Source organism: Rhodamnia argentea, chromosome 9 (genome assembly GCF_020921035.1).
Source record: "Rhodamnia argentea isolate NSW1041297 chromosome 9, ASM2092103v1, whole genome shotgun sequence".
NCBI lineage: Eukaryota > Viridiplantae > Streptophyta > Magnoliopsida > Myrtales > Myrtaceae > Rhodamnia > Rhodamnia argentea.
In genome coordinates this window covers 1,593,846-1,610,982 of record NC_063158.1, presented here as the reverse complement: position 1 = coordinate 1,610,982, position 17,137 = coordinate 1,593,846, and the positions used below count along the sequence as shown (strand labels likewise).

The window sequence follows — 17,137 nt, the reverse complement described above, 5'->3', positions numbered from 1 at the left end:
AACTTGAAACTTCAAACCTATAACAAGTCTTTATGTTTTTCTTTTAGTTTTTCGTACTATACCGTCACATGATCCTACAAGATTTCAAGGGTCCAATGACGAGTGTTTAATCTAAAATCACTAACCTAAGCTAACATGTGTGGCAAGATCCAAGTGTCTAAATATAAGTTGTGACCGTGTATTGTAGGAGCAAATGATGATTATTGGAGGTGATGATTCACTATAATCGTTTTGTTAAGAATATATTTAGAACTTGGGTAGACCTTGTAACCGATCCCGGAACCTATGACAATGTAGGTTCCTAGTTCTAAGAGTGTAGGGTGGGTTCCGGGTTCAAACAATTGGAAAACCGGTTCTGATAAGTAGGTTCTAGGTAGAATCAAAATCGACCTTGGAATTGTTCACCTCTACCGCATATAACACCTCCATGAAAACCTTTCAATTGGACTAGTTTAGTCATAAACCTTTTTGTATTGATACAATTTATTCAATTTGGCCAATTTAGGATGCAAAACACCGACGTGAATGCCGATCGTCCTATATGGCATGATGTAGACATTTTTTTAAAGTAATTTTTTAGATATATTTTTTTTAGTTTTTTGAACATTTGAATTTTTTTCCTTTCTTTCTTTATTTTGCCATAGGCCATGGCCGGCGAGGGTTGGCCTCGCATGGCTTATGGTCGGTGGGCAGCGATTGGCCACCTACAATAAGAAGAGGGAAAGGAAAAAAAAATTCGAATAAGCATTAGAAAATATAAACGTCAGCTATTTTTTGTCTAAATTAGGACTGAATTGGTACAAATGTAAAAACGTTTAGGACTAGATCAATTAAATTGAAAGGTTCATGATTGAATTAGTATCAATACAATAGACTAATAATTTTTTGGGTACTTTTCCCAAAAATCGACACGTGCATCTAGGAGGAACCCTCAACTAGTAGTCGTTGGATCGATGAGGTGGAGCACGTCGGCCTCGACGTCAGAGGCCGTCCGCATTTTTAGAGTAATGTCGCTTACCCGGCTGCACCTCTCCGAGGCGTTGGTCTTTCATGGGATAAGAGGGGGACCGGTGCACTTACTATGCTTAGATTAGGTGAGTCCAAAATGACTTCCGGAAGGAGAGGCTTAGGAAAAGTTTCATATGGAAATCATTAGGCGATCAAAAGATGTATCCCCTTCATTTCATAGGGGACGTGGACCCGCTGGAGCGGGCTCACGGTTGGCTTACGCGAAGCGTAATTGGGAGTGTTCGTGTCCAGCCGAGCCGGGTTTCGGGCCGGCATTCTCGACACGACCCATTTGCACTTAATTGCCCTCCCTAATTCAAAAGAAACGAATGCATCTAGACATGCACTCTTAAGTGTCCCTCCGGACTCCATATAATCTTCTTCTGGCCTTTTTCAGTTCTTTATCAGGCACCGCGCCATGGCCAATCTTTTGAGCCCCACATGACCCAAAGGAGAGCAACCGTGGTTGACACTTGAAGGCCATCTCCATTTATGCCCACAAAACAATAACAGGGGTTGCCATTTCCAAGGACTGCTCGCAGTGATGCGAGGCCTTACATGTGAAATCGGATGGCCAAAAATCATTCCAGTCACTTAAAACTTTTCGAGAGAAGGAAAAGCTGTAGAGAACAAGCAAAAGACATGCGGTTTTGTTACTTTGCAAAGTAACTTCATTTTTCTTGACGAGAAATCTTGCTCTTCCGCCAATACTTGCGTACGATTCCGGCATGGCAATACTCACTTTAAACATTTAACGTATTAGTCATTGGTCATTGCTCACACAAAGAAGAGCCAAGAAAAAGAGCAATCTGATGAGGAAACTCGCTTTCCATCAGGTTGATGTAAAGAACAGTGTGCAGGGACCAGGTTCCGAAACTTCATTTCAAAAAACTCCTGCGTAAGCTACGCCAATTTTGGCGAGTTACATTCAATAGACTATACTGCCAACTGAACTCAAGATGTAGGTGAAAAGGAACGACACAACTTTTTTCGATTAATAATCCTGCAGAATACAATGGGAAGAATCAAAACCTACAAAGGTTTCTATGGTAGACAACCAAAGTAAATCCTAAAAGACAGGTCATACGAGTAATCTCAGCTTTCAATCTGATGTCTCAGGAGATCCATAGCCATAAGGGTTTTGGCTGGCCCAGTTCCATTGGTCCCGACACATCTCTTCAATCCCATACTTTGCCCTGCATAGACAATAACAATCAAAAATCAGAATCATTACTGATTTTTAACAATACATGAAACAAGGTTGGCCATTCTTATGGAAGTGAGGCTAGTAGGATCATCGATGCAATGTGTTTCAGTAATGTAATGCAGGACAGTGAATGATATAGTGGTCAGATGAATCGGCCTTTACTTCCAATTCAATTCGCGCTCAGCTTTCTCGGTTGAAGCATACACAATTTCTGCATCGCCAGGTCGTCTTGCAGCCATTACAAGAGGAATTTCCTGGAAAAAGAATAATCCACACTCTATTACACAAAAGATGATAAATTAACTGCCATATGCACTCTGGTAACATTTTCACATATCGCCAATCATCTCCCTTCAGTCTCAAATGGTAATTTTTAATAGCTTTGAGACGTCTTTTCAAAACTTTCCAATCTCCCAGAATGAATTCATTACGATGAATAATCAGAAACTTTACAGTGGAAGTCAACCACTTGATCAAGGCTAAAGATAAAAACTTCAAAACCTTCCACAGGACAGATACACAAAAATAAAGTAGGTGGCTTTGTTGTCGAGTCAGTTAAGTCGGTGAACTCAGTCAATAAGCCTTCCGTACAGTGGAAATTACATTTTGTTGGCATATGCAAGCTTGTCTTCTTTCGGCATGCTTGACCGCAATAAGACAAGATAAACTTCGGCAGCAAGTGCGAGAAACTCAAATTAAGGAGTACCATACCAGAAATTAGATGAAAAAGTACCTTTCCAGATGCCTTTTCGAATGCGGTAACCATCTCCAAAACTGACGTTCCTTTACCTGTTCCCAAGTTGTACACTTCACAACCTGCGAATAGATGTGGATCATAAACACATTATCAAGCTATGCTTCCAAAAGTTCCTCCTGATATATCAAAAGATAATATAGAGGAGCTATGTTTCCTTCCATCTCCAGTTGAAGGAAACTCCTCCAACCTCTCCAACCTCTCCAACAAATTTCTGATTGGCGGATTACAAACCGGCACACTAATTATTTTTGCAAATAAGTACCCTTGAAAAAATTAGTACAGTATTAAACTGCAATATCTAGCGAAAAGTCCAAAAAGATCACTGCAGATGAAAACAAAAGTGACTTCATAGTCTGCTATTGTCAAAACACACATGAGCAGACAAACGCTTCGCCAGCATGGATGATCAAAGAGAACATGCCTCTCATAACTGTCAAATGCACATTCACTGTTCAGAAATTGAATTAACAAGGGCAGATTTATCCCATCCCACAATCTACAAAGAAACAAGGATGGGTAGATTTGCAATTAACCGAAATAGAGTGAAAAGCATCAGATAACATACCGATACCAGATTCATCAAGCTTGTTCAATGCTGCTATATGTCCATCTGATAAGTCAATCACATGAATGTAATCGCGGACCTAAAATTGGAAAAAATGAACATAACAAGACAAGATAAATGAGAATATGCATCACATTAACCCATAACCACAATCTTTTTAACTTCATAACCAATATGACACATACAGCGCCAGTCCATCATGGAAAGCATAATGCAAGTATGCAGTCTCTGTTAGATACTGGACTTTCCTGAGTAAAAGACATACCCCTGTACCATCTACTGTGGCATAGTCATTTCCAAAAACCGTCAGGGTAGGTCGCCTGCCAACAGCAACTTGCTGCACATATGGCATGAGATTGTTTGGAATACCACGAGGATCCTCACCAATGTAGCCGCTGGGATGCGCACCCACGGGATTGAAGTATCTTAGCAGTATGATCTTCCACTCAGAGTCCGATCGGTAGATATCACGACAAATATCTTCAATAAATAGCTAACACATAATATAACAACCAGGTAAAAGGTTCCTGTCAGTCAAATGGCAGAGTGACTGAGGATCATTTCTTATAAATATTGTATAGTAGAGCTTTCATGTGAGGAATATTTTGCTTAAAGAAAATGGGCCAGGCGCTGATCAATATATAGCACCAGATATAGAGCGAGGAAAAAAACAATACGAACCTTGGTTCGTCCATATGGATTCGTAGCACAAAGGGGGAACTCCTCTGTGCATGGGACCTCCTTGGGCCAACCATAAACTGTAGCAGATGATGAAAAGACAAGCTGATATTAAAAAAAAAAATTAAAGGTAAATATCAGTTGGGTCCTTCTCTCTGTATCAAGTAACATCAGTTACAAAAGAATCTTCAGGGAACATTGGCAGATGAAGGAATGACATTAAGGATAGAGCAATCGAGGAAGATAAAAATCCATAGGAAAAACATCATATGGTGGATTTTCTTATGGCTCAGGAGATAACTCTCCTGTTCTTTACTGGTACGCAGCCAATCTTACTAGTAACCAACAAAAGTTTCGGTAAAGCAATGTAACAATCATCAGTTCTACTGCACAACTTCCCTATATAAAACTCCAAATGGATGAGTCACTGAAATATTAACCTAAGACATTAAAAAGGCATGCCTTGAATACCGTCTTAAGGAGCATGGCCAAATATTCCAGGAAACCCACAAGCACTTAGCATGCATCCCCAAAGCCTCCAAAACAAACCCACCCTAAAACTTGTCCTCAGAACTTTCCAGAGGCTAATGTCTCAGTTTTAAGAAAGAGGACAGAGACAATGTAATGAAGGATTTAAACATGGCTTTATCGCTCTTTATCACATGGAAGAAAGAAAGTAATTACAATGTAAATTACGCTTAAAATGAACAACCAGCTGAGAATCTGGAGAAACTCAACAACAGGAAACTGCTACGGAGCGTGCATGCTTGTGGGGCCCACCTAATGTTATGCTATTATTGACATGGAAGTCCAACAAAGCTGGCCGATGACATGGGTTACGGATAACAAACATCAACTTCTTGATATGTCTAAGTACTAGGATCAACAAATTATGCATCAAGTGTCAATAAATTAACTCATCCTAGTAAAATAGCCAACAGATCCTCTACAACAATCAGCACTATTCTTAGCAAGTTGGATTCTCGTGTGTAAAATCCTTCCATGGCTATAGGAGTTGACCCCTATCTTTCTCATATGTACTGCATATACCTTTTTACATCCATGGGAAGCCATCACTTCTAATAAAGTAATTGTCCCATTAAGATTGTTATCATAATAAAGCAGCGGTTTCTGTACACTTTCACCGACTGCTTTCAATCCAGCAAAGTGTATGACAGCATCAAACCTGCAGGATTTAAAGGACAAGACAGTTAAGGAATGTTGCAAGATTAAAACAATGAGCAGAAAGACGGACAATGCATTAAAGCACATGACTAGAAAACACTCTTATGACTAAAGTTTCAGAATGATCTTCATTCTTGACAAGAATCATCAGATTCTCCGAAATGAAATCATCCAACAACAATGTTGTGGTCAGATTTCCATGAAAATAGTGGATATCACTTGTCTGCTGATACGTTCCGTGCTAGGAGGTGCTTTCTCTTGGGAAAGAGAACTGAATCCAGTCATGGGCTGACAGATGCAGAACATTTGTCCCTAAAAGTCAAGAAATACTGTCAAACAAGCAATAGAAATGACAGGCTTTATACTTTGTCGAGGCGAATAGTTCCTCAAGGGCTGCTCTGTCGCGAAGGTCCATCTGCAAGTAAAGGCGTACACACTAATGTCAAGGCCATAACAAAGATATGTCGATCCCATCATGACAAGGCCAGTGAAAAGGGACATGCTAATAAAAATCATCTCAGTGCAAGAAGGGAAACGAACGAACTAGCAAGCAAATCGTGAAAAGGAGAAAAGAGGGACTTGCCCAGAATAGCCACCGTGGGGGTTCAACATTCATCCGCATCTTTCATAACTCAAAACAATATGAAACAATATTTAATCCCCGGCTCCAGTACCATAAAAATGCCAACTTCCGAGCAAGAGCCAAAGAGTGTAGAAGTCAACAGGTATTAATCAACATTTTACCAATAACATAACAATTTCGCTTTTTTTCCATCTTCAGACATTCCGATGGGGCGATAAGTTTTTAATAACAAAAGTATATGGTCTGAAAGGCCGATGATCTGAGGCTACCAACGTATGTGTCCAATGACGGATTTATAATCACACTGCACAACAAAATATAACTACAAAAAGAAGGCGATAAAAGGATTCAAATACAAATTCAGAGCAGCGCCAACCATCCAAATGACTCCCGAAAGAGCATACTTCATGAAGAACACGAAAAAATCCCTAGAATCAAACGCCGATGCATAAAACAAACACCTGACGCGCCTTCTCGGTACGCACTGACCAACAACACCTTCCGCGTCCGAAAAACGAACAAGTACGATCAAGTAATCACTCGGTCCAACCAAAAAAAAAAAAACAAAACCAAGCGCAAATTTTGCTGGCGGGCTCCGAAAACCGCACGCTAAAACAGGGAAAAAAACGTTCGTATTCAACCAGGGAAGGCTTTATCCGAACCTTGTGGAAGTCGAGGTTAGGGCCGTGCTCGCCGGCGAGTTCCTTGACTCGCTGAATGGCGATTTCCGAGGAGTTGTCCAGGTTGTCGACGACGGTGGCCCTGAAGCCGCCGAGCAAGAGCTGAAGCACGGTGTGGCTCCCAATGTAGCCGCAGCCGCCGGTGACGAGGATGTTGTGCGGCATGACGAGAGAGCAGAACGGGAGGGAAAAGCTTTTGGGAGCGAGCGAGGAAGGAGGAGAAGGTTGGGCACTGAAAAAAATTCAAACTTGAAATCCGGAGAAGAAGAGGAAGAAGAAGAAGAAGAAGGATGGGTCGCTGCTAAATCAGACAAGACGCTGGAGGGAAACCGGGAAAGAGACGGCCATTTATAGAGAGAGAGAGAGAGAGAGACTCTGATGAGAGAATAATTGCAGATTGCGCGAGTTATAGTCGAAAGAGACAGAGAGAAAAGCAGAGGATTGATTTGAAAGAATATTATTATAAAAAAAAAAAGGCAAAAATGGATCTACCCTTTTTTTAATTTCTTTTTGCTCAGTTTTTACGCCCTTTTTTAATAAAAATTATTTATTTTGATAAATGAATGAGCACGCCATCACGTGACACAAAGATTCTGATGTACGATTTGGGTTTTGTTAATCAATAGTTGATTCATGTTACATGACAAGACAAGCAATGTGATTTCCCATGTTTTGGAATATTTTCAGAACCCATCAACTTATGTACATATCATGACTAATCATGATTCAGTAGGAACTAGGAATGATGTCTAATTTATGTTTTGGCAGAAAGATCATAAAAATGGGGTTTCACAACACCATGGTGACGGAATATGCTTCGCTTTCAAGATGGCTTGATGCTAAAACGGCATATATGCGACACTCAAAATCTCGTGTTAGAGAGTGCAGAGGGTTCGGGTCCCTTTCAAGGTATAATATTAGTGGAGAAGATTGCAGAAGAGAGTTGGATAATCTATGTATATCTCGATGTATTTAGAAAATAGTACATGAAATAACCTTCATTAGATGACTGATTAAGGTTATAAAATGAAGATAATATCAAATATAATCAAGTCAAGCATATTCACTATCAAATGAGATATATGTATAATTATGAAAGATATGCTGAATCAATTAGATATTATAACATTGCTAACAATATTGAGAGCGGGTATTTTTTTTTTTTTTGTCAAAAGAGTACACATTGAATTGGAATAAGTTTTGGCATTGGATCGCGGAAATCTTGGAATGAAGAGTCCCGCTTTGAAATTGTAAACGGGTCACCAACTATAAGCCATGTGCACCAATCTCATATCCAGGATACTCATCGAATTGGAATAACTTTGGCAATGGATCATGAGATCTTAGAACGAAAAACCCGCTTTGAAATCGCCCGTTCGGCACCCACCGAAAACCGGGTGCACCAATAGCATATTGAGAACACTCATTCAATTGGAATAATTTTGCCAACGAACCACAAGAACTTGGAATCAAGAGTCCGTTTTGAAATTGCCCGCCCCGGCACCTGCTAAGATCCGTGTGCACCAATATCATTTGGACATCGGCCACACGGATGTTACAAGTTATTCGGATTCACGTGATTTATGATCATACCATTGTTCTTTTTCCGAAGGGTAGTAGGAGAATATTATTTCTTTTCAGGTGGTCCGGTCACTTTATTCTCGAGTCAAGCAGCACCGATGTCTATTCTATTTGAGCACGACAATTTTTTTTTAAAAAAGAATGTAATGTGGCCTTATTAAACAACATAAAAGATAGTTTTCTCTAGAAGTTTCTCTTACACTCGACACGTCTTGATTGAAGCAAAAGTTTTCTCTAGAAGTTTCTCTTACACTGGACACGTCTTGATTGAAGCCCCTGCAAAAAAGGGTCGAGATATGTATATCAATCCACGTAATGGATGTTCCGAGAGATTTTTATTCTTTCTGATTGTCCGATTTTTTTTTTTTTTTCAATAAACATCGACCCTACTGGTAAATGAATTAAGGATGAAGATGCTAGTACTATAGGTGCGGGATTCGATTCTCCTTCTCTCCAAAGAGTGTGCGGGATTCGATTTCTCGATCTCTATGAAGAGGTCCAAAAGAAAAAAGTTATTCGATTTTTCTTTTTGATTTTATTTTTCTGGTGCTCTTCATATGCATACAAGATTTGAAAGCGACTGATTAAAGTACGAAAGAGAAGGCGGGAAATTAGATGATGGGATTTGAGTCATGAAAGTCGCTGCTGGCGAATCATATGAACTTAAGTGACGACCAATGGGAAATGTGCTTCACGGACACATCGCTACTCGTAAGAGACATCAGATGCAACTTTAATTTCGTTTTATTCCAAGCAGAAAGTCAATTCATCGCTCGGGGGTCTTGTTCGTGGGTTCTTTGTTCTCAATCTTTTTCTTCCTTGTAATGATTGCCTTGAAAAGGAGCATGGAATGAGTTGGGAGGGTTGTGGCTCGGCTTGGTTAAAAAGTTTCTGAATCAAATGAGGAGCAGGATCATGAGGACGGTCGAGCAGAACCCAGATCATAAGGGCTGCCCAACCCCTGGCCCACGCCCCGCCCCCCTCACGAGGCCAGTGAGGGCTGCCCCCGCCCGAGGCCGATGACCTCCACTGGCCATTGACGAGACCTGACGATGATCGACGGAGGGAAAAAGAAAAAGAAATCGAAAGAAAAGAGTAAAAAGGAAAATAGAAAAATGAATAAAAAAATTCATACAAATATCAAAATATTATTAAAATTATCCACGTTAGTGTCGGTCATACCACATAAGATGGCCGACACCCACATAACTGATTTCCAATCAAAATTCACCAAATAAATTCAATTGGCAAAACGTAAAAAGATTTAAGACTGAATTGATAAAAGTACAATAAGTTCAAGATTCTTTGGATAATTTTCCTTAATATGCTCCTTAGATGAAAGTCCCGTGGTCTTTTTGGACACCCATGACGAACCTTCCCAAAAGAGGGACTTTGCATCTCATTTCATATCCAACTATTTAAATTCATCTTCTACAACAATCAAGTCACAACTTTCTTCGCTCCTTATTATTATTATTTTTTGCTTGCACACATAATAACTGCCTCTTTCGTTAGTGAAATAGGAAGAACACAAGAAAAAATTACCAAAAAATTTCTAAACCTATTGCAATTGTACCAATTCAGTCATAAATCTTTTACATGCGTGCCAATTTAGTCCTTCTAGCCAATTTTGGCCAGAAATTGCCGACATGGCGATTTCTTTTCTCGTGTTTGGAAAATCTTGAAATAGGAAAAAAAAAATCACATTAAAATGGTAAGAAGAAGTGTCAGAGAATTCTCATTCCAGATATTTTAACGCAACCAAACCAAAAGAAACGGAATGGGATCAGACCTAAGATGGCGACTCCATTCCAATCTCATTTCATCCTACAAATTGGGCCGCTACGGAATGTCGAGTTGTCAACTTTCCGGTAAACACCTGTGCGAAAGCAAGATTCATGATGCTCCGTTCAATCGATTAAAAGTTTCATCCTTCGGGGAGAGAGAGGCTGAATCGATCTTGCCTAGTCATACAAACACAAGATAAGACCACGAGCTAAAAGGTTGTCGTGGCGTGAACAAAATTGCAGCGGAAGGTATGATGCATGTTACTTCATGAATCACAAGAAAAGCAAGAGCAGAAAAACCAACATTAAGACGCTCTTTTGACGGTTTCCTACTTGTCTCCACATACCACGTGAAAAGGTGGTGGAAAGGTGACAAAAACTTAAGATTCGCCATCTTTTTCAGATATCACAATGGAATCTTAAAAGAAGAAGAAGAAAAAACAAAGAAAAAAAAGAAACACAGTTTCCAGATATAAATTAGAATGATTTTCCCACATCAACTAACTTCAGAGCGTGATGGTGATGATACTAAGCGGTCGACATAGCAACAATTAGTTTGGTGGGTATGGACAGAATATGCTAGCTAGGTGCAATAGGACTATTTGGGCAAAAACTTTCAGGCCTTCTGCTCTGGTGTGTGACTGAGGGGCAACTATAAACATCAGACCCCAAATGAAACAGCGTTTATCTTACAGTAGTATCACGGTTGTGAAGGCGATTCCATGATTTTCAATATTGAAAGAATTGATCAAGCGCTCTTTCTTAGACACTTTCTGTTCTTTGTGGAACAGCATTGATGAGAAGAGAAAGGAGATTCAATTTGACTGTGACAAAAGAAGAACAATCTAAGAACAAAGCCTCCTTAGCCCGTTCTGGGTATACTTAAGCAGCTAGAAAGGAAATAGTAGGAGCCAAATCTTGTGAAACTACTGTGCATAAGAAGTGCCAACTTCAGGTCATTTCTCCCCCCAAAACTGGTAAAGGATTCTGAACTTTACGACCAGCAGTTGTCATTTTACAGAAAGACTGACCGTTCAGCATGCCATGTACCACCCTACTACATCAAAGAAGCCCGCCTGCTGACGGTTGAATAATCTGGCAAAAGATCATGAAGCAGGTAGAAGAATCTGCAAGCCAAAATTGGGTAAGTAGTAACTTAAAGTTTAATCCTGTTCTGCAGCTATGGGTTGCGAACTGAGGAGTCTTTCAGCTTCGTCATTTGCTTCAGCTTGTAGCTTCCATTTCTGTGAGAAAAGAGAAGAGAATTACTAGTCGACATTTTTCAATGTACATGCTGTTCCAAATTGAAATGTCAGCTACCAGCCATTGATTAAATGACTAATAGCGGTGGGGATTTATATATCATATTATTTTCTTAGGCATGCAATGTCTTCACAAAGCCACATGACATATCGGTAAAATTACGTGTGCAGCATATAATAAATACTATCAATCAGCTAAGCAGATTCTATTAAATAAGTAGATATTTAAATGTGACAATCGAAATGATATAGTATTACACTACATGGAATGTTATTTCAATAGGTTCTACTGGATGATAAAAACTCAAAAGAAAAAAAAGAGTATTTTTTCACTGAAGAAAAGACTAATGCAAGTGAATTTTGTGATTGCCGTGTGGTGGAGTCACTTGCTTCCTTTCTAGCCACCCTCATGTTTTCAGTTTTGGAGCAAGATAAGTGCCACTGAAGAGTCAAGTCTAAGAAAGAGTCTCTACTATAAGTGATGTCTTCCATCTAACAACCAATCTATGCCTCATACGCTGTACTTGATTAGTTGTCAAATTCCCATCTCAGTTTGTTATGAGAAAGAGTTAACTCAGAGTAACGAGAACATGCCTCTTCAAGTTTTTCTATCTCCATTATCTGCTGTATTTGTTCCGCAACACTTTCCTGTGAACAGAAATAAGTGAGCTAGTTTATCTCATGCATCAAAAATGGTCGGGAAAGATCACAAAATCCGGAAAACAAACCACGTTGCTTGCTGCTTCAGCTGCCAGAACATCAGATTCCAGTTCTACCTCAATTTCAATCATTGAAGATATCTGACAACCACATCCAGTAAACAAGATACTCTATTTAATATAAGAGCAAGCGTGTAGGCTGAAATTAGGGGCGAGAGACTGTTGAGATAAGGTTTTCCAAGACATACTCTTGCATAACTTTCAATTAATTCAATCCGTCCCCTCAATGAGATTTCCAGGCCTTCTCGCACCCTTTTGACTCTACTTTTCCGTGCCCTAAAAAGACAGCAGGTTCATATAAATTCGTGTCCAGAAAAGAAGCATATTATGCCTCAGAAACAGTACTATGAAACATTCAAACAACAATGAGCTAAGTAAAGGAATCATTTTAAAGAGGTTTACCGGTAAGATGGCTCTCCAACAGCATAAATCTTGTTCTCAAGTTGACACATGCGAGCTAACATCCACACCTACATAGATGCACACTGTTCTGAAACTTCTCACCATCTTGCCATTTCATGTAAACAAAAGCAAAGAAAATAGTCTGAAGTTGCTAATTGTACAATCGTAAGTCACTGCAAAGTGATAGGTTGATGATTAGAGTTCCAGGTGAAGCATTTAACTGCCAATTGGTTTGAAGTAACTGGCAGGAAGGAAATTCAGGTGTGAATTCTCTTCATTCAAGATTCAAAAGATCGTGTTGCTGAGTGATCCTTTCTTTAATTGCCAAAGAATTACAAATCTACTACCCGTAAAATTGACTCCAACTTCCCAGTGCTGGTGAAGAGGCTACCTCCTAATGAGCAGGACTTTTGAGTTTCCTACATGAATATTGATTCACATGGAATTAATCAAAACTAGGGAATGTCTTCAAGGATATTCAGAATAGAGAGTGAAGAGGCAGGTCTTTCTGTGTAAAATCACTCACTGACTTAGCGGAGTAAAAGAATGCCACACCCAGATAGTTTAGAGCTAAAATGGTACTTATGACAGTCAAATGCCAGGACATGTGGAAGTGACGCATTCTAAAACTAGGGGTTTCCAACAAAGAGAAGAGTTGACACCCCCCCCCCCCAACCCCGGCGCCGGTCTCCAGTGCCCTGCTCAGATGGGGAGGAAGAAACATTTTGTCTACGCAAAATGGTCACCACATCTGAAGGATTATACCTCTTTTTCAGCAGCTTCTTTCAGGTCTCTGATGCGAGACTGGAGTACGGCATATTGAGACAGAAGTTGCTGCTTGATTGCAGTTGCATCAACTGACCGCTGGGGTAGCTGACAAATGAAATAATGGATGACTATATATGCGTAGAACTAAGCTCATGTTAAAGGCATATTCAAATAAAAAGGTGATATCATATGGCTTCTAATTCTTGGTAATTAGTAGTTAAGGGAAAGTCTGAGCTTGTCTAACAGGTCCAGATAGGGAGGTTGATTGGCTTTGATATATAACGTCATTCTGCATCTGGTCTTTGGATAGTGAGTAGAGGTATTGAAGCAAACATGCAAGGTAATTCAGATTATGATAACATCACACAAGAATATCGGGCATTCTCCAAAAATCTTTCATGGGAATAACAAGTACCTATATTCATGATTCAATTTGACAAAACATGGACTCCATATCACCTTCTATTATATGCAAATGACAATTCTGATATCAAGCAAAGCAAGAAAAACAACTATAAGTTTCTGTGAGATCAACTAATAAGAAACCAACAGATGTGTTTTGCAATTTTCTTAAGTCATTGAAACAGGAATTATTGATGTCAAGAAAAGAGCAAAATTGGAAAATGTTGCTGCAAAAGAAATTCAGAAGTAAAACTGCACCGAACATGCAAAGTCCACTCGCACGTATAGCATCAAACAATATGCAAAACATGCTTACTCTGTTTAATTGGGGAAAAACCAGCACATTTAAAGTAGCCCCAACTGTGAGAGATGCAACAGCACCAACTGAAAGGAGCTGAGGCAAGCTGGGATCAATAAATCCAGATGCAGCATCTCCAGCGGCCAGCACAGCTAGAAGTGGAAAAAGGACAGATGGATTGTACAATGATGAATTTCCATCTTTTGCAGGTGCTCTTAAAAGTAGTGATTCCCTTCCATCTTTGTGGTTCGTGAGGCACATAGGCTCACCAGGGTAGAAGTTGGGAGCCTTTGGGCTGAACTTAAATGGACCCACCTCCCGGTAAACATTTGATGGAGCTGCTAAAGCCATAGTTACTCTCTCTCCTGCTTGAGCAGGAAGAGTTGCTGTTTCAGTGGCAAACCGGTGGGTGCGTGCTACACCAGCAGGGGTCTGTACCTAAAAATTGAATGTGCACAAAAGTCCCTATTAGGTAGTGAAAAAAAAGTTGCAATTTAAGCTTCAAATGAAGCTATGATGACATGTCTGCAAAGCATTTTAATGTGCTATTGTTTCAAAGGGAAGATCAACTTCTTCCAGCTTGTTAGAGAAGAGAGGAAAAAATCAGCACAAGTGCTTCTGAGGAAACTTAAAAATTGAGTGAATAATAATTTTTACCAATTGATTATAAGGTCCCAATTTAATTGCATTTATCAGGACAGTTACCCAGATAGCTTTCAGCGCTGATGCAAAGCTTCTTTTGGGCCAAGCAGGAGTGCTTAGTATACCAAACTACACAATCTGACCGCAGAGTAGGGTGTGAGTGTTTTAGAATATGTCTGTTATTCAAAAAGTTCCAGACCCAAGAAGATATTGAACATAAGCCATATAGAAATTGTGATAGCAACTAAAGATACGATTGATCGTAGAGCAAGATCGAACAGACCGCATACCTCCTAAGTCATAGTAAAGTGAACATACCACAACAGAGTGAACTGCAGCAGGCATAGTTTGTTTTGTTAAATTCAGAAATCTTAGCCCCCGTTTCCATGCTGGAATATCCATGCTGCGTTCGGCAGGAGGAGACCCTTAGAAGAAGTGAATATCCAAGGATCAACACCACACAGAATATTATGTGTGATCAGCTAGGAATTTATTGGCTGAAACTATCGTATGGGTGATCAAATGAGAAAATATTATATGACAGAAGATAAGATATGTATATACCCCAGAGATAGAGGAAATAAAAAATTTGAATACAGGATTTGCTTGAGTCATATTCAGTTGGTTATATAAGGACAATAGATATACCAACCTGATCTCTTCAGACTCAATGCTAATAATGTCACCAGAAACTAGCTCGTACTTGTAACGGCAGGTGGCACAGGAAACAATCTGCAGAAGCAGGTTCCAAATAAGACATTAGTCATAATAGAATGTTTTATGATCACTTGACATAAATATGTGAATAAGCTATCTTAAAGCTGACAAGCAAATAGAACTAGACTCTCAAGGTCAAGATGCTCATCACCAGAGTAAGTTATTAGACTCGATCAGTGTGCTACATTATATAAACCCATCAACAAGCCTCTTACTAGTTTAAATTGTATCCACTCTTGCTCATTCATCAACATAACAAGAAAGGAAACTCAGAGTGGATGATCGAATTGACCATACTAACAGAAGAACAACAGAAGAACTCAACAGGAAAGTGGACAAACATTCAAATATACATTGATATTTTGAACTTTTGAAAGGATATCACAGCTTACTTCAACCCGAACCACAGCTCTGCACTATTTATGTAGCGCCACAGAAAGTTGTGAAAGACCTTGAACTATGTGGCAAAAGGCAAGTATACTTTTACGGCCTAAATCACAATGATCATCTGATTCTAAATCCCTGTAGCACATTGACAGTGGAGTAAGCCTAACTCAAATCTAGGCACGCTTAGCAAGCAATACTTGGAACAAACTATAGAACTTGAGATCATCTTCGATAACAAAATGGTACAATCAATACTAGGTATTGAACTTTGTTAGCATACTTGAACACCATCTTGGGGTTGTGCAACAGCAACAGCTATCATACAACTTGGACATCTCACAACCTTCCCGAAGGGGACCTGCTAAAAGCAAAAAAGTTGCAGGATGAAAGGGTCAGCAGGATAGCTACCACCCGCTATCCAAGTAATAGTTTTACAAGGCAAATGCATGCAAAATTGGTAACCAAAACAGCTTTTAAACCTCAAAGCAAGAGAAAGTAGGGTTTTACCTCCACGCCAGGAGAAACCCCTACTTGGCATATGATATCAATCACGCTTAGAGCATCGGAAACCCTTAATGATGCTGCAAGACCATGAACTAACAGTGTGTATACACCCACGTCGGGCCTGGACCATCTCCACCTGTCGATGGAAGCACCATCTTCACCTAGACCTGGCCATCATCATCAAGATATTAACGAGAGACTCCAGTTGCATTGGTGGACTTCCTCCTCCGAATGTGTATTCCTGCCATATTCATTATCCCTCCTCACGAAAAATGTCTGAACAACATTTCTGCTCTCTTTAAGCCGTGAAGCAGAAGAAAGCACCCACTAAGTACGAGAGAAAGTTAAGGCACTAACATCAACCAGCCAAAAAAAATTGTTCACATTCAATTACAATGAAGCATTGAGAACTTCACACATTGCGATTGTTGATAAAAACTTAAATTTCAGAAATCAGAACCGTGAAACACCATTTATATGGAATAACAAGACACACCTTGATCGAAAGTGGCGCGCATGGCGTAGAACACGGACAGAGCCAACTCAGCATTGCCGCGCTCAAGCGCCGCGTTCATAATCGAGCAGCAATCAGACAAGCCAACCACGCCGCCGCTCCGGTCGGTCTTCTCCGCGATGATCCGCAATGCCTCGTCGGCGTCTCCGGCGCCAGACACTTCGCCTGACCACCCCGTCGCTCAGAATCGCCGTCGACTCTCCGACGACGCTGCTTTCACTCTCGCTCAGCGAAGCTCTGCTCTCGAAGGAGCGCCGAGAGACGGCGGAGGGAGAAGACGGATCTCGGAGATGGTGCGGGGCCGCGTAGTGACTACCGCTGAGTAGTATCGATAGCAGAGCGGTGGTGTTGCTCGGGGAGCATCGGGAGAGGTGGAGAGTGGAAGAGCGAGGGAAGGGAGAGAGGCACGGCGAGCACAAGCACAAGGTCATTTCCGGAGTTCCGTCAGCAGCGACGAGGAGGAGGAGGAGGAGATGCCGGCGACGGTGAGA

At 40.4% G+C, this 17,137-nt stretch overlaps 2 protein-coding genes across 5 annotated transcripts; both read right to left on the bottom strand.

The window, feature by feature from the left end:
• Window positions 1-1,942: 1,942 nt before the first annotated feature.
• On the bottom strand, window positions 1,943-17,133 carry LOC115740763 (UDP-glucose 4-epimerase GEPI48). The gene is made up of 10 exons (XM_030674340.2): window positions 17,095-17,133; window positions 6,646-6,849; window positions 5,766-5,815; window positions 5,266-5,401; window positions 4,219-4,320; window positions 3,803-4,030; window positions 3,538-3,616; window positions 2,949-3,031; window positions 2,378-2,469; window positions 1,943-2,204 (listed from the first exon to the last, which is right to left on the bottom strand). The coding sequence occupies exons 2-10, from the start codon at window positions 6,826-6,828 to the stop codon at window positions 2,111-2,113; spliced, it is 1,047 nt and encodes a 348-aa protein (XP_030530200.1). The 5' UTR covers window positions 6,829-6,849; window positions 17,095-17,133; the 3' UTR covers window positions 1,943-2,110.
• LOC115740760 lies at window positions 10,680-17,099 on the bottom strand. Of its 4 annotated transcripts, XR_007199699.1 has the most exons (13): window positions 16,629-17,099; window positions 16,136-16,299; window positions 15,909-15,989; window positions 15,177-15,256; window positions 14,843-14,927; window positions 13,901-14,320; window positions 13,180-13,287; window positions 12,415-12,482; window positions 12,201-12,288; window positions 12,022-12,093; window positions 11,888-11,941; window positions 10,962-11,275; window positions 10,680-10,855 (listed from the first exon to the last, which is right to left on the bottom strand). XR_007199699.1 is itself a non-coding variant. In XM_030674336.2 (12 exons), exons 1-12 carry the CDS (start codon window positions 16,705-16,707, stop codon window positions 11,195-11,197), a joined length of 1,380 nt encoding a protein of 459 aa, XP_030530196.2. In that variant the 5' UTR covers window positions 16,708-17,099; the 3' UTR covers window positions 10,680-11,194. The 4 variants fall into 4 exon arrangements, 3 of the variants coding, with proteins under 3 accessions (XP_030530196.2, XP_030530197.2, XP_048141206.1); XM_030674336.2 differs by having other exon boundaries at window positions 10,680-11,275; XM_030674337.2 differs by having other exon boundaries at window positions 10,680-11,275; window positions 15,909-15,986.
• Window positions 17,134-17,137: the final 4 nt, after the last annotated feature.

What these genes read in the sequence shown, in the direction of transcription:
- LOC115740760 (XM_030674336.2), bottom strand. Translation starts at nt 16,707, where the DNA reads ATGAACGCGGCGCTTGAGCGCGGCAATGCTGAGTTGGCTCTGTCCGTG. An exon ending in GCGCGCCACTTTCGATCAAG is followed by an intron (nt 16,300 to 16,628) that starts GTGTGTCTTGTT and finishes GATGATGGCCAG; the next exon opens with GTCTAGGTGAAGATGGTGCT. An exon ending in TTTTTCCCCAATTAAACAGA is followed by an intron (nt 13,288 to 13,900) that starts GTAAGCATGTTT and finishes TTCATTTGTCAG; the next exon opens with CTACCCCAGCGGTCAGTTGA.
- LOC115740763 (XM_030674340.2), bottom strand. Translation starts at nt 6,828, where the DNA reads ATGCCGCACAACATCCTCGTCACCGGCGGCTGCGGCTACATTGGGAGC. An exon ending in CTAACCTCGACTTCCACAAG is followed by an intron (nt 5,816 to 6,645) that starts GTTCGGATAAAG and finishes CTTTACTTGCAG; the next exon opens with ATGGACCTTCGCGACAGAGC. An exon ending in GAACTATTCGCCTCGACAAA is followed by an intron (nt 5,402 to 5,765) that starts GTATAAAGCCTG and finishes TAAATCCTGCAG; the next exon opens with GTTTGATGCTGTCATACACT.